This window comes from Amblyomma americanum, chromosome 8 (assembly GCF_052857255.1).
Source record: "Amblyomma americanum isolate KBUSLIRL-KWMA chromosome 8, ASM5285725v1, whole genome shotgun sequence".
In the NCBI taxonomy this organism is placed as follows: domain Eukaryota; kingdom Metazoa; phylum Arthropoda; class Arachnida; order Ixodida; family Ixodidae; genus Amblyomma; species Amblyomma americanum.
In genome coordinates, this window is record NC_135504.1 from 92192354 (window position 1) to 92214090 (window position 21737).

The 21737-nt window shown below is 46.3% G+C and overlaps 1 protein-coding gene across 1 annotated transcript in view; it reads right to left on the minus strand.

The window, feature by feature from the left end:
* The window catches only part of LOC144101995 (cytochrome P450 3A24-like), a 56605-nt gene that overhangs the window by 12274 nt on the left and 22594 nt on the right, over positions 1-21737 (minus strand). The window contains exon 3 of the mRNA XM_077635241.1: positions 12323-12512. Within this exon, the coding sequence (XP_077491367.1) occupies positions 12323-12512 (190 nt within the window). The remainder of the gene's footprint in view (positions 1-12322; positions 12513-21737) is intronic.

A 21737-nucleotide genomic window follows, 5' to 3' on the forward strand; every position in this document is an offset into this window, starting at 1 on the left:
TCGAGTGCACAGCCCTTTGGCGCAAGCGTACTTGCATTAGCAAACATGGTGGAGAGATTCACTGGCGACGGTCAGGGGCCGTCTATTGTTGAATTTTTTGACATGTTGGAGCAGGTGTGCAAAATGGGCGGGTTAACGGATGCACAACAGCTGGGAATGGCGAAATGTCGCATGTCAGGGGCAGCACATGATTTTGCCTGGAGAGATGAGGGAGTCAGGAAGGCGGGCACGTTGGCTGAATTTAAAAAGCTAGTGTTTAAATATTTTGACAGGGAACCTTCTAGCGTAAAGCTCAGGCGGTTCCTCGACGCTCGGCAGAAGCCGGGAGAAGCACGCGCGTTTGCATCCCGCCTTCGCTTCCTTGGGAACGAAACCCTAGCGCGAGAACCGGGGCCTGATAGTTCGAAGCAAAAGCACGCCAGAGAGCTGCTTCTGGAGCAGATGACGTCCCAGTTCATCACTGGCTTGAGGGATCCGGTGCGCAGGCTTGTTCTGTCTAAGGCGCCGTCTACTTTTGAAGGAGCGGTAGAGGCAGCTGTAGACGAGGAGCGTAATGAGTTGCTTGTCTCCAGTGAGGAGAAGGTGCGGCTTGTAACAGAGCCAAAAAGTGCAAGCGCCGACGCGAATGTTACTCAGTTGACCGATAGGCTAGACCGGCTGGAGGCGCTCCTCGCGGAAGGCCTACAGTTAAATAACAGGGGCAATTTCCGGAACCGTGAAAGGAGGCAGGTTCGCTGTTATGCTTGGAGAAGGTACGGACACGTTGCCAGATACTGTCCCGAGCTAAACCGTGAATCTGGTACGCCAAATGGGCAGCAGCGCGCGCCGACCAACACGGGGATGGAACAAAGATGTATTGTGCCAAAAAACGCGTAGAGTCCCCCGCAGCCGAGCCGGTTGGGGGGGGGGGGGGGGGAGAGCAGTAATAGCTGTGCTATTGTAAGCGTTTTTGGAGAATCCTGCCCGATTGCCAAATTCGTGGTAAACGGGGTCACTTGCAATCTGTTGGTTGACACTGGCTCCCGGATAACGCTCCTTAAGCAAAAGTTTTTTGATCTGCTGACAAGGAAGGGAGACAGGCAGGTGCATGAGGCCCGAGAATCTCCGAAAGTAAGATTCGTGGGCATCACAGGAGCTAACCTCGGCACGGGAGGACTGTACCTTTTGCGCTTCACAATCGGGAACGAAAGTTTTGACCATCCCAGCTACATTTGTTCCGATGCTGTGTCGTTGCCGGATGGTATATCGGGCCTCGTAGGTCAGGACCTGTTACGGCAGCATGGCATCGATCTCATATTAAGCCAGAACTGCCTTTCCTGTCGCGGGGCTTTGGTCCCATTAGCAAATCGAGAGGCCGAGTACGTTGCACGAGTGGACTATGGGGAACAGAGCGCGAAACAGGGCTCGCTAACACACGCGGGCGTTAGTGTTAGGACAACGAGAGAAACAGTGGTGCCGCCTCGGTCAGAGATAATCTGTGTGGGAGCGATGTCAGCTCAGATTGATGAGGGACACATAGGAGTCGTTGAACCTATAGAGGGGCTCGCAATAGGACTGAGTGTGGCGGGCTGTTTGGTCACGGTTGACTCAAAGAAAAGGGTTCCCGTCCGCTTATGTAACTACTCGCAACAAGAGCTTCACCTGCCGAAAAACAAAATTATAGCTACATTCTCCACGGCTGAGGTAGATGAGCAGGGTACCCCGATTTGCACTACGGGCCTCGTCAATGAAAGGAAAGGAAAAGAAGGGAACCTGCAGTTTGACCTCTCTCACATCGACTGCAAAGAGCGAGGAAGAGTTGAGGGTCTCCTACAGCGCTACTCGGATGTGTTCGCTGCATCGAAGCTAGACCTGGGAAAGTGCGGAGTGATCAAACACCGCATTACGACTGGCGACTCGCCACCAGTGTACCAACGGGCCTATAGAATTCCCTACTCACAAAAAGAGGAAATGGATAGGCAGGTCCAAGAGCTGATCGACAAAGGCATTGTTGAGCATTCCAAGTCGCCGTGGGGGGCACCGGCACTTCTAGTTGAGAAACCCGATGGTTCATTTCGACTGGTAATAGACTACCGGCGATTGAATTCCATTACAAGGATAGATCCCTACCCGCTGCCACAGGTGCAGGAAACCCTCGCGCAGCTTGGGTCAGCCAAGTATTTTACAGTTGTCGACCTCGCATCGGGGTTCTGGCAGATCGAAATGGATCCAAACGATGTCGACAAAACCGCATTTAACACCCCGTCTGGCCACTTTCAGTGGAGACGCATGCCGATGGGACTTGTTAACAGCCCTGCAGTCTGGCAGAGAACTGCGGACGTAATCTTGGCCGGTTTGCTGGGAAAGAGGTGCTTCGTCTACATGGACGATATAATAATTTACAGCAGCACCTTTGCCGAACACTTGGAGGCCATTGAGGAAGTGCTGGTCAGATTGCGAGCTGCTGGCTTAAAATTGAAACCTTCAAAGTGCCAACTTCTACCGCGGCAGGTCAAATACCTTGGACATATTGTTTCCGCAGACGGCGTAGAACCTGAAGCGGGAAAGTTAAGTAGCGTCCGCGACTTCCCTAGACCAACTGGAGTTCGAGGCGTTCGCGAGTTTCTTGGCTTAGTCGGATACTACCGAAGGCATGTGCGAGATTTCGCCCGAATCGCAAAGCCACTGACTGCACTAACAGCAAAAAACATAGAGTTCGTATGGTCGGAGGAGGCAGAGGTGGCGTTCGAAGAACTAAAGGAAAAATTAATAACCGCTCCCTTGCTACGATATCCAAACTTCAGCCAGCCTTTCATTGTAGCGACTGACGCCTCGAAGTTTGCAGCGGGTGCAGTGCTGTCTCAGAATTTTGACGGCAAGGAGCACCCTATCGCGTTCGCGAGCCGGCAATTCAGTCCAGTCGAGCAGCGGTACAGTGCCACTGAGCGGGAGTGTCTTGCAGTGGTTTGGGCCGTGCGGCACTTTCGGTGCTACCTCTATGGCCACAGATTCAGGCTAGTGACCGACTGCCAACCCCTTAAGTGGCTTCTAAACGTGAAGGATCCGAGCTCGCGCCTCGCGCGCTGGAATCTGCAACTTCAGGAATACGATTTCGAGATAGAACACAAGCCAGGCAAGGTGCACACTAACGCGGACGCATTAAGTCGAGCTAACCTGGTACGCACCGTGAATGAGTTTTGTCCGGCCATAGATACAAACGATCTCCGCACCGAGCAGCGAAAGGACAAAGGGCTAGAGAAAACATTTCATGCCATTTCTGGGGGGATCGCCCGGGATCCCGACAATTGTTACTTTGTTGACAACGAAGGAACCCTACGAAAGCGCACCCGGCCTACGCGGTCAGGAAGGAAGGCTAGCCAGGTGTGGGAAAGAGTGGTGGTACCAAAGTCAATGGTGCCGCACGTCTTGAGGGTTTTTCACGATGCCCCATACGCGGGCCATTTTGGAGTAATGAAGACGCAAAGGAGGTTGGAGCGCTACTACTATTGGCAGGGCATGCGTTCAGATGTTAAAGAGTACTGCGCTAACTGCCGTTCTTGCCTGGAAAGAAAAACTCCGAAAAACCGCAGGCCGGCCCCCCTTCAGGAATTCGAGGAAGTCTCGACGCCTTTTGAGAGGGTTGGCATGGATATCCTAGGCCCACTTCCGACTACGACAACAGGAAACAAATATGTACTGGTGTGCGTTGACCACCTAACGAAGTATGCTGAGATAACAGCACTGCCCGACCAAAAAGCAGAAACTGTGGCACGTGCCTTTGTAGAAACAGTGGTTCTGCGGCACGGCGTTCCGCGGCAGTTGTTAACGGATCAAGGGTCAAACTTTGTGTCGAGGTTGATGAAAGATGTGTATAACCTCCTGGGAATTGACAAAAGACAGACCACCCCTTACCACCCGGCTTGTAACGGTGCTGTGGAGAGGCTTAATCAAACAGCAAGCAAACTGTTATCCCATTATGTTTCGCGAGACCAACAGGATTGGGACCTCTGGATACCGTTTGCTGTTTTTTCTTACAACACGGCGGTGCACGAGAGCTCCGGTGACTCCCCTTTCTACCTCTTGTACGGTCGCGACCCAGACACACCGAATGCGGTGGTTCATGGACAGAGACGGGTGCCATACGGGTCACTAGATGATTATCGAGCCGAACTGACGTCTCGATTGCAAGTGGCCCATGACGTAACAGCCGAAGCATTACGGGAAGCAGCCGACAAAAGAAAAAGGCGGTTCGACACTAGGGCTAGGGCGGTTCCTTTCAGGGTGGGAGACCGCGTATACCTTGAGTGTGTGCAGGTCAAGGCAGGGCTTTCCCGTAAGTTAACGCCCAAATGGAAAGGACCTTACCGCATAGTAGAGCAGCTATCGCCGGTTAATTTTCGGATTCGGGAGATCGCAGGGGCCTCAACCGCTGTGGTCCATGCTAACCGGTTAAAGCAAGCACCAACATGCTCGCCTCTTTCTGAAACGGCTGCCTCAAGGGAACAGGAGGGGGAGGATAACCTTCGCACGGAGCCCGCCATTGTAAATAACCCTGCATTGCAGAAAAGCGGTCAGAGCGGCCGGCACAAAAATTTCAGTCCATGTGATGAACTGGAACACTTCATGCAGTCGCAGCTCGGAGGCGCCCTTCTCGAGGAGGAGGCATTCCAATCTGGCAGACGTATTCCAGCCGCTAGGTACTACCTCCGTAACCGAGTAGTGGACAGGGAGGTACCTCGCTAAGACTACATTTCCTTGTTTTGTACATTACAAGTGCGCTTCGTTTAGTTTCATTTTTTGTTCGTTCTCTTGTTTGAGATGTTGTACATACTGTTAATTATGGTCTTATATTGTGCACTCGAGTGGTATCTACGGTGAAGAATTGTTCTGAAACTCCGCTCTGGCTCGGTGCTCGTGGGGAAGAAAGGAGCGACTTGTGCGGGATACTGGCCCGAACAGCGCGGCGTGTGTGTGTGCGCGTGTGTGTGTATGACGAATTCCTAATGTTCAATGAACATTCCTTTTAAGAAGGAGCGGATGTGACGATTCGTGCACATGCACCGGTGCCACGGCGAGCCGGTCAGTGACTTTCCTGGAGACGGTTGGCCGCGCCTTCCTGGCGTCGGGTCGCAGCGGAGAGACATGACCATATTTGGTTGTGGCGGAGAAACATGACCATATATGGTAACCGTCGACGGCCCTGTCGAACGACGCTTGAGTGTCCCCGTCATTATGCACCCCTCGAGAGCCACGGGGGAGTGGACAAAGGCGCGGCCACGGCTGAAGAAAGAAGCAAAGGCTTTAAAAGCGGAAGCCGACGGGAGGAAGGGGGGAGAGCGATCGGGGCGAGTGGACGAGAGGGCCGGAGACGGAGCGAGGCAGAAGACTGGGGCTGCGCATTGACCTGAGCCCGGGGTCTAGCCGTCGCTAACGTTCGACCTTCGCCAACGCGCCTCCACGCCTGGCAGCTCATCCAACGACCAGCCGAGAACGAGGGCAGCACAGCCACGAGGAACTCCCAGCCCGGCCGCTGCAGACAACCAGCCATTCATCGAGCCCGTGCCACACCACGCTGACTCAGCCTCGGCGACGACGAGCCCAGCTTCTGTCCCGTAAGCGGCATCGAGCCAGATGCTTTAATTAAATCACTTCAAAATCATTTTGGAGTCTGTGCATCAATCTCCTCATGCCCAGTGTGGACCCAGGGCCATTTTAAGAAACTGGTTCATCACAATGTCAAGGTCAGCCCTGTAAGGTCAGCACTGGCACTGCAGGGGGCGGATGGAGGACAATAAACCTAGACTTTCATTGAGGCCGTGAGGATTATTTCTAAATTTGTAAATAAAGTACGGCTCTCGTTGCTCTCTTTCCAAGGTGTTGTGGAACCCACCCTGTAGGACTGTTAACTTAATCAATCAGTCAATTTATTTTTCGCATGGAAAAATACAGCGAAAAAAAGGAGACTGAAGAAAAAGCCGCTTTGTTGCGGCTTGACTAAGCTCCAGTCACCCATCACCCATTAGCAGCTACGAACAATGCTCTTGTTTGATAAAATACACAGCGGAAAGAGAATTACATCAAATGGGTGGTTGTTCTCATTATTGTGTTTTGACAAGGCAGACATAAGGTTGGGTAGTGATAATATATGCGCGCGGTGGTTATTAAAGCGAATTCGTAGAGGGTTGATGGTCTGCCCAATGTACTGCATACTGCACACACTGCATTCTGGGAGGTATATTACGTTTCTGGAATCACAATCAAAGTTGCCATTAATTTTCCATCTTCTTTTCATCTTCGTTTGCTTGTTGTTTTGTTGTTTTGTTCATGTGTAGTACATGTGTACCAATGCCAACTCCTTAAGAAGAGCAGGAAGATCGCTGTAACTTCTTCAATCCTGAGGAAGGACAGGCTCTGTCCGAAACGTCGACTCAAAAGAAATCTATGGCTAAATAAAGCGTTTCTCAACTTTGCATTTTACCTCTAGCAACAAAATATGTTTATATATATATATATATATGGGCATGTTCAGATAAGAACGGTAATCGAGGTCCCATGACCATTTTTTGTTTTCAGTTTAAATTTTTATATGTGATGGGTAAATGTGTCCACACAAAGGAATGGACCTTAGTTTTGCAAGGAACTTCATGGTTTTCTCGGAAAAAAATCGTATGTCACAAGAGGTGGGGAATGTCGTTTTTGCCACTTCGCAGAGTTGCAAGTTTGGAGCATCACTGTATCACAATAAATTGTTTCCGTGCATAACTATTTTTTCGGTACTTTATTACAACTTGCACTATACGAAGAAAATAAAAAACGTTTTCTTGCTGTGTCAGTCTTCTTAGTAAAAAATCGCAAACTTCGCTTCCGGAGCTGTGCGGTGCCAAAAATGCACTTTTCAGGGCAGCCTTAGGGCAAGATCCGTAAAGATCTCCAGACTGAATCTTTTTCTCTGTATTTTTCAGCTACTTTTATTCACTTCAGGCAAGTTTTGTAGCTCTACACTTGACCTATATTTTTCAATATGGCCTCAAAATTGGCAGAAGTTCAAAAACGTGAAAAAAGTGACAACTTTGACTTGAATTTATAAAACAATATCATCATTGAATTTTATTAAACTTTGCCCTAATAATACTCAATACTCTATAATTTTAAGGCACCAAAAAAGTGTTGCATTATTTTGTTTTAAAGTATAAAAATAAATACAAAACTGAGCTCATGTTTTTGTTACCTAGAATTGCTTATTACTGCCTCTTAGAAATAGTAACTGTCAGATATTTGATTTAGCACTCACTGAACGTGGTTACATTCCATTTATCACAATATGCGAACATTCCTGAATGTTTGTACAGCTTCTACTCGCTTGTTAGCGGCGTTCTTAATCCGTCAAAATGGGAATAAATTCACTATTTCACCTGATGAACTGGCTGCTGGCGGTCAAACGTTTTTTTTTTGTATTCTCTAATTTATCATCGTAAGGTACATTGGTATGTAATTGATTTTTAAAAATATTAGATCATTTGTCGGTTCTTAGAAAAATGTTTATATATAAAAATTTATATTAATGTGTTTCTGAAGCCGACGTTTCCGTACCTGCATCTGTTTACCTCTGTGTTCAAAGGTTCTACAGGGCAATGTCAGGAGACAGAACATCGTCTTCTGAGAGGAACAATTTATCTAAAAGATTTTTAATCAGGAGGAGTTTTAATAGGAACGCAATATACAAATGGGATGCCGCTTTATATGCAGATTGCAATTCAGAAAATCGTAACAAGAAATTAACGGCAGCAGTTGAAGTCGGTATGCGCACAGTATATTGTCCAGCACGAAGCACAAACCAGATCACAGCCTCTTCCATTCCGAAGCAGCGATGGAGGCCACGTAGGATGCACTGCCTTCATTTGTTTGAACGTACTTCCGCATATGGAGCGTCTGAACTCCAGGCACTTTCTTTGCCATTTTCCATTCTTCCTTCTTCGTTGCGCGAAAGTCTGCAAGCTCCCTCTGTGGGAGCTCCAGAATGGTGATGTTCTTTAGCGTTCCTTGAATTGCGTCTACGAAGCCGCTGGCTGTTTGTATGGCCTCACTTGCAGGCTTCCGCAAGTTGTGGTGTGATGCTAGATGTTTGACAAGCCCACCAACGCCGTCGCAAGCATTTTTGCCGTGTCCAGTGGCCGAAAACATCCATTTCGTCTCTTGACAGCTCATGAAACTGATATTTATTCTTGAAGTGAGCGGGAGCCCCGTCGCTCACATATGATATCTTGGTGTAGATTGGCGCGTTGTCTTCGAGGTGTGCTTTGATTTTTGACAGAGTCAAGCATGCATGAGCTGAATCATCAGACATATCGTCGGAAATAACGGCGTAGTTCCGAGTCGATTTTCTTGACGTGACAACGCAGGTAAACACGGTCACCTGCTTTTTCTGCCAATGGTACGCTTGTACTGCGTCTGGAAGCACAACTGTCCAGTTTTCGGCGAAATCAAAATGCAAAACAATTGCACCTCTCTTGCAGCTGTGTTTTTCTTCATGTATTGCTCTTGCTTGCACAGATCTAATATAGTTGTGGGGTATCCATTTCATGGTCATTCTTAGAAATTCTCTCATAAATGATGAAGCGGTCAGAGTCTTTTTAACGAGCTCACCGTATTCCCATGAACCAATCAACACCTCGTCCTCACTGCTCATTTCAAAATTTTCCGAAGTGAAAATGCCATCTTGTGGACAGTGCTCACAATTCCTAAGGAAACACGACGCAGTAGGTTCCTGGCATACGCAGAGGCTCTGCATATCTTCGGGAGAAAGCGACCTTCCGGACGCGTTCTGCAGTCCCACGAGGCACAACTGAAAGTTTGCACAGCACACACAAACACACACTTGCCACTGTAGCGAGCATTTCACCCACTTAGGACGCAAGGATATGAATTTTGTGAGGCCAACCTGGGAGGCAGGGTGAGCTTGCTTGTAGAGGCGGAATGCTTCTCGCAAGGAACGCGTCATGAAGCGTTTAGGTATCCATTCTTTCTCTCCCTCCTTTTCGATTCTCACAACATCCTTTTTGTTCGGAGTCTGTCTAGAGCAATCGAGTTCATCCATGGTGTAATAATCTAAAACGGTGGTAATGTCTTCCTGTTGTAGTTGACATCTTGTATATCTCTCCTGTGTTGACCATACGCCTTCCTCATCCACCATCTTCTTCGATTTTTTGATAACGTGCCTCGTTGCCTCTGGAATAACTTCCTGCACATATTTCACGGTTAGGTTGCCTGGTAGCAGTGTCAGCAGCTGGCAACGCTCTTGAAAGGACGTACACCTATTGTAGGCAGCATGTAGGTTGTCCTCCCAGCTGCTGCATTGCGCACACTTTTCTTCTGACGCACGCGAAGTCTCTGGGACATTATATGCTGCCTGTATCCCCGATCGTATTTTCGTCACCATAGCTCTTGCCACCTCTTCCTGCTTTCGCTTTGCATAGCAAAGTCTGAGGCGTTTTTTTAAACCGCTCGGTGGCTTTAGGGGCGAGATTTCGGAGGTAATGCTGGCACTTGAATTTAAATTTTCTACGATTTCTTCCCCAGGGCGGTATTATTCTAATGTTTCGGTTGACTCTGCCTGCATATTATCTATGTCTTCCTTGAACCGACGGTAACAATTCTGACAGATGAAGTCCCTTTCTCGTACTCGGAGAGCTTCTTCGGGAAGTAGGACTTTTTTGAGAGCAGCGACATTGAGTGTCTTTACACTGCGAAAATTACGTCCTTTTTCAATTCTCTGTTTGTGCCTTTTTGAGTAGTCGGCACAAAACGTTCGCCGCGGAAATCTCTTCATGAATGCAAAAGCTCACCGCTTCCGGAGATTATCGCGAGACAGAAGAGCAGGTGACGGATGCAGGGCCCAGAGCTGCTTTTCCAAAAAAAAAAGATGGACAGATGAATGGATTTTTAACACAGGCTGCCCACCGTCGACACTGATGTTCTTTCGGTCTGGCGTACCAGCTGAGACTGAGATACCAAGTATGCTTGTCGAGGGAGCGCTCCAGCGCAGAGAAAACACGTGAGTACAGAAAACGACCCCACCGGGTCTACCAGGCCTGGAAAACGACACACAAAACTCGAGATCCGAACAACATCCGCTCACAAGGGTTATCTCGGTCGAAGGTCGAAGGCTGAGGCATAACTGCTAGGCGTGCGGTGCGTTGCGATGAAAAGATGATAGCGGCGGCTAAGCCTCGGTGCAGCGGCGGCACACATGATGCTGTGAATTTCAGGGTCGCGCCGGGCGTTATATAGCTATAGGAGCGGCTGCCAAGCGCGGTTCATCCCTGGAGCGGCGGTAGCAGCTAGTCACCTTGAGAGCGCGACGGGTGCATTAATTGTTTGCATAAACTACCCCTACACACACGTCACTCCAAAATAACGTGCTGAAATATGCTTACAGTAATTTAGGTCCCACCGTTAGAACAGCACGAAAGCGAATAGGAGCTTTAGACCTTTGATTGTAATAGAAAAAATGCTTACAAATTACACTTATGAACTCAGCAACTGTAGCGTTTAAAATTTACTTACAAAATACCAATACTAAAACCAGCTTCTGACGATTGCGCATCCTAAGAGGGAATACTGAGCAGTCGTAGGGATTGAAATCATGAAGTCCGTTTTGTATTTATTTTCATACTTTCAAACAATATAACGCAATACTTTTTAATGCCTTAAAGTTATGAAGTATTGAGTATTATTAGGGCAAATTTTAACAAATATCGATGATGATGTTATTTTTTAAATTCAAGTCAAAGTTGTCACTTTTTTCACGTTTTTGAACTTCTGCCAATTTTGAGGCCATATTGAAAAATATAGGTCAGGTGTAGAGCTACAAATCTTGCCTGAAGTGATTAAAAGTAGCTGAAAAATACAGAGAAAAAGATTCAGTCGGGAGATCTTTACGCATCCTGCCGTAAGGTTGCCCTCAAAAGTGTCTTTTTGGCACTGCACAGCACCGGAAGCGAAGTTTGCGATTTTTTACTCAGAAAATTGACACAGCAAGAAAAAGTTTTTTTTTATTTCTTCGTATAGTACACGTTGCGATGAAGTACTGAAAAAATACTTATGCGCGGACACAATTTATTGTGCATGCAGTGATGCTCCAAACTTGCAACTTTGAGAAGTGGCAAAAACGACATTCTCCACCTCTTGTGACATACGATTTTTTTTCGAGAAAACTACGAAGTTCCTTGCAAAACTAAGGTTCATTCCTTTGTGTGGACACATTTACCCATCACATATAAAAATATAATTGAAAACAAAAAATGGTCATGGGACCTCGATTACCGTTCTTATCTGAACATGCCCATATATATATATATATATATATATATATATATATATATATATATATATATATATATATATATATATATATATATATAGATAAAGAGAAGCGGCAGCGTTTACTCTGGCTCTCGCTGATTTTAATAACTTACAAAGTGTTGCGTACGCTACTTCACCATTGATTGTATTTTTTGTTTCCGTTATTGTTTGCATTAGCGTTGACAGTTATATTTTGAGTGCACAGGGCTCATTTTCAAAAATTGCTTGCATTCTTGCGCCTAGGTCTCTGAGGCATGTTAATGGAAGTAGGTGCTGGTACTCAACCTCTTCGGAACACCACGATTGTTTTCCCCTTGAAAGCAGAAAGCATCGCTGATAACGACAGCTTTGAATCCTTTAACGCAGATAATATATCGGATTCTAAAATCCGTCCTTCATTTACAAAATTTGATGTGACTGTATTCTTAAAGTGTTCTTCCTGTGCCAAACAACCACCCCTACGAGTGCTTTCTTTTTAGTCTGTACGTTCTTGAGTAAGTTGAGGGAAGGCTTAAAGAAGCGCATTGCTGGCCAATAGTATAATCTATCATATACTGTTGCGCAAAGTGATTTTTTCCTTCTGGATGATTATCTAGCTGATGCTAACTATAGATGACATAATACTGAGCCTCCAAATCAAAGCCCATATTTACCTGCTTTATGGATTAGTAATGCGTGCGTAAGTTCAGCCGATCTTTGCTATTCTTTTGTGTGTGTGGCAGATAGCCTGATTTGACGGATGTATTTCTTGCAGAAATATTATTTTTCAAGATATTAAAGTATACAATCTTAAATTTACTAAGCAGCGGCTCACAACAGAAAAATGATGGTTGTTCAGAAATTGCTCCTGCTGTTACCTTTCGCTCGAAATTTCACTGTGCAAGCAAGATTATCACTGCCGATCGATTTCTCCATTCAAAACATAGAAACCTATCGTTATATTATGAGAAGTGATTGTTTAATTTCATCTAATTGTACATACCTTTAAGCAGCAGCATGCTGCTCACCATTGGCTGCATATTTATCGAGTACATAGGCCGATCTTGGAAGACCTTCGTAGCCTTGATGAAGCACTCCCGTGTGAGTTTGGTTTCAGTAATAACCATGAAGGGTTGGTCAGCGAGGTAAATTCCGAACACCTTGCCATACTGCTTTATCCATTCCGTCATGACCTGCGTACAAAAAGGAAACTGTCTAGAACCGCTGCAGTGGCCCACTTCCAGTGGTACTGAGTTGAAGAGCCTTCAATGGCTGGGAGTGTCCCGGCCGCAGCTGGGACATTTAGCGCACAGCGAAAGCAAGAACACCCGGGTACGGAAATAAGGGTACACCTTTAAAATGACGTCATATAAGCCAGACAGAGCCTTTCCAGAAGAGCTCGATCCACTGCAACTGTGTGATTATTCCAATAAAACGTCCAGCAACTAATCAAACCTTTCTAAAAGTATACGATAATCATCACCGGCATACCTCATCGTCATCATTAGCCGCCCCTCTTCTACCTCTATGTTTTGTGGCACCTGTGAATACATTATCCCCGCAAAATTCCAAACTCATCCATAGCCCTGACTTTCTGCCGCCTTCTGCTATGATTGCCTTCTCTTGGTAATCAGTCTGTTACCCTTATCGACCATCGGTTATCGACCATCGGTTATCTTGGCTTCGCATTACGTGACGTGCTCGTGTCTTTTTTTTATTAAATTAAACCAGGATCTTATTAACCCGCGCTTGTTTCCTCACTCATCCTCCTCTCTTCTAATGTCTGAATGGTTAATTTTGCTCTCCACAGCTAGCTGCGTAGTCCAGTTTAAGTAGAAAACTTTCGTTAGCCTGCACGTTTCTCCCCAGAGGTGTGTATCGGCAAAATACAGCTGTTATACACTTTCCTTTCGATAGATATTGGTAAATTTTTATTCATCGCCTTACATTGCCTGCCGAAAGAACTCCGCCTCATTGTTAATGTCTTAGCTATTTCACGGTGGGGGTCCGGATCTGCCGTCACTACGTGAGATAATAGACAGTTTTAGCTGGGCGTCAACAAAAGATTTGCCTATGGTAAAAGCGCACCTTACGCGCACTTTTGCCTGTCCTGTAAGCGACAGATTTTGGTTGGGAGTGGCTAGCGTAGCGACCGACTAGTATAACATACTGTGGTGCCATCTAGGGACAGCAATTCAGAGCTCCTGAACTCTTCGGCGAAGAAACTTTTTTCTGTTTTATTAACGGCAATAATGAATACATTCGAAGGGTTTTTTATGTGTACAACAATTGAAAGAAATGAAAATGTAAATTCCTCTGCAAAGTTGGAGAAGTACTTCGCTTTGGGTGGTTGCTGACGACCGTGTATGCGGACGTTGTTAGGCTTAATATGAATTCTTGAATTTATCTTAACAACGATGCATATTTCTCAACTGTATCATCACGGAGGGGGGGGGGGGGGTGCTGAGAATGCACAAAAAAAATGCGAATACAACCGTTTAGAGCGAGTTATCACGTCGAAAAATGCTGCGGCAACGCAGAATTTGCTCCGAAGTGGGCGGGCAAGGCCCCGCCATCTTGTCAACGTTAACCACGCAAGTAAGGCAGCGCAAGGCCCGCTGGCTTGCGTACGTACGCAAGGCGCAGGGCTCGTGCGCGCGCTCTGAGCATGCGCACTATAGTCCCCGCAAGTTCCTTGCGTGCGCTCAGCCGCTGCGTACGCACAGCTAAAAATGTCTATAGCTGTAATCCATTCGCCGCGTAGGCTCGGGACATAGCGCACTCGCCTACTCTGCCATAGTACCCCGGCTTCAATCCCGGCCGAGGTGTCCGCAATAGGCGGAACGCGGAAGTGAGGAAGGTACTGCGCCATTTCTGTTCCTCAAAAACCACTTGTTTTCTCTCCTCTATTTTGCAAAGAGTGATCGCCATCCCTTCACCCACGGCCAGTTTAGGGGTCAGTCTAGATATGAAACAGTCACTGTTCCCTCTCCTTCCGTCAAAAACCAATTGATGTATCTCCTCTTGCAACTTCAACCACTTCGCTGTGTACTGGAAACTGTTTTTCCCCTCCGTTAAAAGTCGGAGCCCACCCTGGAGGACCTTTGTTGCTTTCTTTGAAATAAAGTTGTTCCTTCCTCTGAGGCTGTTGAACCTTAAGTTCTTTTCGAGAAAGATGCATAAGTTCTGCTCCAGTACGCTGCGTTCACGCCGCCCTGAAGGCTGCCGACTATGCAGCTCAGCTAGCCGACACTAATTGAGTGGATCGATATATCACTGCTGCGCGCCAGATGTCTGTTCGCAACACCTGCCATCTGTTTCGTGCACTTATTCACCCCACTCAAACACCTGAAGAAAAGGCGTGGCACCTCCAACGTGTCATTCGTTACTTTCCCGGTACTACGACACAACTGGCCCGGACACTCTATCGAATATATTTCTGTACCATGCTGGACCGTCGCCTTTCCCGATACTCATACGTAGGCCAAACAAATCTGGAGCCAGGCGCTCCCTTCCAGCTCCTTGACAAGGAGGCCCTAGCCAAAATCAAACGTGGCACTGCACCGGACCTGGACAAGGTTACCGTCTAACTTCTAGCGAACCTTTCGCATGTAGCCTATCGTATCCTCCTAAATTCACCCACCATATCTGGCTTGGACATATTCCTCGCCCCCAGGATTGGAAAGCAAGCTTAGTGGCATTTATTCCTAAGGCAGGCAAGCCAATTGCTGTAGAACATCTGCGCCATATCTCCCTCAAATCTTGTGTCGGTAAACCGAAGGAGACTGTGGTGAGAGACATGTTGTTCAGTCACCTCTAAACATGTCACAGTTTTACGGACATTTTGTTTGGTTTCCAACCACAAAAATCCGCACAAGACATCCTTCTACAACACCATGGTAATATATTCGAACCCAAAGAACTCTCACAATGACAAAGCAGTCTTAGTCTTGGGTTTGAAAGGGGCCTTCGGTAATATCAAAATTGAAATGATAATCACCTCCAATATAACAACTCTGGGCAGGAATACATACTGATACATAAGCAATTTTTCACGGGACGCATTACTACATCCCAATTGAAGGCAAGGAACAAAGACTCTATACCATCAGATCCAGGGGTATACCGCAGGGTGCGGTGTCATCTCCCCTCCTCTTCAACCTTGCAATGAAAGACCTTCCCACAAAAATAAGCTCCATTCACAGCATCCGATATGCCCTATATGCGGACGGACGGACGGACGGACGGACGGACGGACGGACGGACGGACGGACGGACGGACGGACGGACGGACGGACAGACAGACAGACAGACAGACAGACAGACAGACAGACAGACAGACAGACAGACAGACAGACAGACAGACAGACAGACAGACAGACAGACAGACAGACAGACAGACAGACAGACAGACAGACAGACAGACAGACAGACAGACAGACAGACAGACAGACAGACAGACAGACAGACAGACAGACAGACAGACAGACAGACAGACAGACAGACAGACAGACAGACAGACAGACAGACAGACAGACAGACAGACAGACAGACAGACAGACAGACAGACAGACAGACAGACAGACAGACAGACAGACAGACAGACAGACAGACAGACAGGCAGGCAGGCAGGCAGGCAGGCAGGCAGGCAGGCAGGCAGGCAGGCAGGCAGGCAGGCAGGCAGGCAGGCAGGCAGGCAGGCAGGCAGGCAGGCAGGCAGGCAGGCAGGCAGGCAGGCAGGCAGGCAGGCAGGCAGGCAGGCAGGCAGGCAGGCAGGCAGGCAGGCAGGCAGGCAGGCAGGCAGGCAGGCAGGCAGGCAGGCAGGAAACAAAGGAAAATAGAGACGTTTGACTAAAAGCAACACAGAAAGACAAATATAGAGACATAGGGGATTACAAAATCACAATGGATGACAGCAATTCGAAATTAAGACAGCAACAACAGATGGAATAATTATGGTACAGAAATCAACGCAGAGACATACTGCAATATTTTTTCAGGGTATACTTAGTTTTCATGCGGAATACACTAGGTGACAAGCAATTGAAACACGCTGGCCCGTACTGTTGACGAGTGCGTGTTGTGTTGTGTTGTGTTGGGTTTTATGGTACATAGGAGGCTGAGACCATCATGCGCCAAACGCAAGGTATAGAAAACTGTCTTGTGCTGGATTTTATATGAGAGAAATGAAGCGGTGGTGTAAAGGACCTACAATGTTATTTCACACCATCTATTGAATGTGAAAGGCAGAATTTTTCGTAATGGGAAATGGTAAAAGCTTTAAAAAAGGTCAGGTAACCTCAGCGGCCATCCTTTGCAGAGGAAGGATGTCGAGGCCCCCAAGCGATGAAATACACACCTCAGCATTCTTCTCAGGATCGAGAAAGTGACTGAGGTGTATCCCATAAAAGTGAGGCAATCACACTTCATTAAGACAACCAACCTCTCGTAAAAAGTTAAAAACATCAGAAATGTCAACAATTGCATTATCACTCAGGAGTACTCCTGGGTGAAATGGAATGCATTGATAATATTGACTAAAATACTTCTTAGCTTTTCTAGGTATGAACATGTAAATAAGATATGGTTTAGTGTGAGCTCGTCGCCGCAACTTTCACAAACGGGTTTGGCTTCTTTTGTAAGTAAGCAGTTGTGTGTCAAGTGTGCGTGTCCTATGCGAAGGCGTTAAAAACATCAGAAATGTCAACAATTGCATTATCACCCAGGAGTACTCCTGGGTGAAATGGAATGCATTGATAATATTGACTAAAATACTTCTTAGCTTTTCTAGGTATGAACATGTAAATAAGACATGGTTTAGTGTGAGCTCGTCGCCGCAACTTTCACAAACGGGTTTGGCTTCTTTTGTAAGTAAGCAGTTGTGTGTCAAGTGTGCGTGTCCTATGCGAAGGCGACATAAGATAATTTCAGTGAAACGTTTCCGGTGTCTGCATGGCTTCCATTCCCACAAGGTTGGCTTTATGAAGTGTAATTTGTTGTTAAGGTCATTTTCCCACTCTTTCTGCCGTTTGTTCTTTAATTTGTTATCTATGAAATTCATGCTGTCTTTAAAGGGTATCTTCACATTTTTGATTTCACCATTTTGAGCTTTTACTTCTGCTGAGTCTGCTCTCTCATTACCCTCTATTCCGACGTGACTTGGGACCCAGCATAACCTTAGCATATGTCCTTCTGTTGTGACTTTTTCTGTGCTGTGTATGATGTGGCCTACTAAGGGTTCAACTCCATTTCTTGACAGCAGCGCTTTGAGTAGGCTGAGGGAATCTGTGTATATTATACTCTTTTCGATGTTCTCATGTACTATTTTGTCCACAGCCATACACACTGCGTAACATTCGGCAGTAAATATTGATACATAACTTGGCAATCTTACTATTTTTTCCCATTTCCCTTGTACTACGGTACTTCCAACGTGCATCGCTGTTTTAGAGCCATCTCTGTAAAACTCTATGTAGCTTGAATATTTCCCTTTCAAAGCTAAGTATTCTTGTCGTTGATGCTCATGTGGTGTTTGTTTTTTACGAAACTGTGTTAGCGTGAAGTCGCAAGCAGCGGGAAGACAGTACCATGGTGGCAATGGGTCGTGCCTCGGGGCAATGTTTGGCAGAGCATCTAGTATTCCGAGTTCATGACATGCATCTTCAAAGCGTAGTAACAAAGGTTTGATCGATTGTAGTTTATTATTGCACAGTCTTCAAGATGTGCACTTGGTAACTATGAGGTAACAAAGGTGTTTTGGAAAGGATCTTATTTTAGTACATATGCACAGGTAACTATTGCTCTTCTGTTTGCAAGAGATGGTTCATTTCTTTCTACATATAGGCTATTTATGGGGGATGTTCTGTATGCACCAGTTGATATACGAAGACCCAGGTTATGTACGAGATCCAGTTTTTTAAGGTATGATGGTCTTGCAGACCCATAAACAATGCATCCATAGTCCAAAGTGGACCGTACTACATAGCGGTAGATCTGTAAAAGGCATAACCTGTCGGACCCCCAGTGTTTCCGTGAGAGTACCTTCAGTATATTTAGAGATCGAGAAGCTTTCTTTTTGAGGGTGTTTATGTGGGGTAACAATGTGAGCTTTCGGTCGAAAGTTATGCCTAGGAATTTATGCTCCTGATTTACTTGTAGAACACTTTCATTAAAGTGCAGGGTGGGATCAATCTGCATTCCTCGTTTCAGTGAGAAAAAGACGGCAACTGTTTAATGTGGAGAGAATTTAAATCCATTTTGGTCTGCCCATGTCGCTAGTTTGTTCAGTGTAAATTGTATCTGCCTTTCGCATGTTGGCAAGCTGGGAGATGTGCATGAAATTTGAAGGTCGTTAACATATAGGGAATACATGATGGTCTTTGGAATTATTCGCGATATTGAGTTCATTTTTACAATAAAGAGTGTGGTACTTAGAATACACCCCTTTGGTACGCCGTTTTATTGGATGAATTTTTTCGAAAGCGTGCAGCCTAGACGTACGCGAAAAGAACGGTCAGAAAGCAAGTCTTTTAGACAGTTCAGTATCCTGCCACGGATACCTAGATCCGCGAGGTCACGAAGAATCCCGTACCTCCAGGTGGTATTGAAAGCTTTTTCCATGTAAAAAAATACTGCTGCACAGTGCTGTTTGTGTATGAATGCTTCATGGACTGTTTTCAAGACGGACGAGATGGTCATTTGTACAGCATGCTTTTTTAAAACCACATTGGTGGATATGAAGAAGTTTTCGCGATTGAAGGATGAACATTAACCTAATATTTAGCACACTTTGAAAACTTTTAGCAAGACAACTCGTAAGTGCTATTGGCCTGCAACTACTAGCCGAACTTGGCGGTTTTCAAGATTTCAGGAATGGCACAACCACGGCGATTTTCCACGCCTCTGGCACTTCTCCGGACTGCCATATTTTATTGAAGAATTTTAGAAGAGCTTCTACAGCATCTACGGAGAGGTGAGCAAGCATTTCATAATAGATTTCGTCGGGTCCTAGTGCTGTCTGTTTGCCGGCCGAAAGTATTGTACAGATTTCTTGTAGTGCAATAATTTATTGTAGCGTTCATTTGAACTGCCACTTGTCGGCAGTCGTTGTTTTTCAGTTGTGTTCTTGTGCATTAAAAATGATTGGGTGTAGTGTGAGGAGCTAGAAACTGTGGCGAAATGTTCCCCCAGTTTGTCGGCCTGTTCGTTAATGCTTGTTTGTGTATCCAGAGCTGTTAGGAAAGGAATTGTGAAATGAGTAAAGCTGCCATTAAGTTTGCGGGCCTGCATTCACATTTGTTTCGATGTAACTGAACTATTTATGGACAACACTTAATTTTTACATAAAGTTTTCTCAGCATTGCGACGCACTTACTATGCTTTTGCTCTCGCCTTTTTAAAATTTTTGAGGTTGTCGTATGTGGGGTACTTTCGGAATGTTCCCCAGGCTTTGTTTTGTTTCTTTTTTGCTTCTCTGCACTCCTGTGCCGTACAACTCCTGACGACTGAGGAATGGCTAGATGTGCAGCCGCAATGATATATGTTGTAAAATTTTCATTTATTTCGTCAACGCTAAGATTATCAGAAAATTTTTTTTTCCAGACAGACCTTTTCTTAAAATAGTGGCCAGTCCGCTAAGTGCAGCTTCCAACGGCGTGGTTCTGTTGGGATTATTGTGGTCGTGATGCACAATTAATTACCACTGGAAAGTGACCACTTCCGTACGGGTTATCAAGGATGTCCCACGTAAAATGGGTAAAAACGGATGGAGAGCTAAAAGACAAGTCTATGCAACTCATTTTACCTGAGGATGAAGAGCAATGTGTGGGTTTGCCTGTATTGAGCAAGCAGACGTTGTTGGACAGAATAAAATCTTCTAAAATCCGACCTCTAGTGTCTGTCGGCTCACTAACCTAAAACGAGGAGTGCGCGTTAAAATCCCCGACTACCAGTAATGGCTCTGGTAGCTGCCTAAAAAGCTCCTCTAGTCCTTGTAGTGTAACAGTGAGATGTGGTGGAAGATTTATAGAGCATACAGTAATTGTTTTAAATCTTAGGACGGTGACTGCAACGGCTTCATAATTCGTCTGGAGCTTTATTTTATGGGTTGCAACGCCGCTCTGAACTACAACAGCAACTTCTCCAGAGAGCCTATTTGCATGGTCACGGTCACGGCGAAAGACTTTATACTTTTTAAAAATCTTTTTTTATGAGAAGGTCCCAAGTTGGTTTTCTGCAGACGCAGTGCTACAGGCGATAGAGAATTCAGGATATCTGTTGCGTCACTGTAGTTATTTAAAATTCTATGGCAGTTCCAGTGGATAAGGAACGCCATGTTGATTTTTTTTTTTTTTGGGGGGGGGGATTGTATTGAGACCTTAGGTCCCTCCTTGCTGAGGGTCTGTTATTAAGGTATTTTTCTTTCTTGCGATCAAGAGAGTTCCGCCTCCGCAGCGGCGGAGGTGAGCTCTCACTTGTGTCCATCGCCTCACTGGAGGCGTTGGGGATACGCGGAGAGCCCGTGGGTAAGGAGGTAGTGCGCTTCTCCCGAACGGGGAAGCCTTGCGGGCTGCCGACTTGATGGCCGGCAAGCCTTTTTTTCGGGGGTGGCATAGCAGCTTTCGCTGCATCTGCCAGAGGCGCGGATGGCCCTGCCTCAGCCTCACTAGGCGTGAGTTGGGCAGGTAGCTGGGCAGGTACCGAAGGCCGCTGTGGTGTGCCGCGCCCACGCACCACATCGGCGAAGTTTGTACGTGCAGTTAAAGAGAATGGGCCCTGAGTCGTTGCGTAGCGCTGTCTTGCCTCTTTAAATGCTTTTTTTGGTCTTTATGGTAATTATTTCCTTTTCTTTTTTCCATGCAGGGCACGACCTTGAATAAGCGGCGTGGTCGCCTTCGCAGTTTGCGCAGCTTGGCGCAGCATCGCAGTCGTTTGATTGATGATCATTGGAGGCACATTTGGCGCAGGCATCGCGGCCGCGGCGGCTGTGGGAGCCGTGGCCATACCTCTGGTATTTGAAGCAGCGTCGACGGTTAGGTATATATGGACAGAGGGGGATTTTTGCATACCTACCTCGATTGACTCGGGCAAGGTGCAGGATGCGAAGGTCAGAACCAGGTACTTTGTCGGAATTTCCTTGTCTTTCTTACGGATTTTGATTCTGTGTACATCAGTCACATTCTGATCTGACAATCCTTCGAGCATTTCTTCTTCGGTAAGTTCCAAGAAGTCATTGTCAGAAATGACACCGCACACTGTGTTTACAGATCTGTGTGGAGTTACGGACACTGGGATATCACCAAATGTTTCGATGCTTGCCAGCTTTGAAATCTGATTGATATCGACCAGTTAGAGCAAAATGTCACCACTAGCTAGTTTTGTAACTTTATACTTAGGGCCCAGGGAATCTGTGAGAAGTT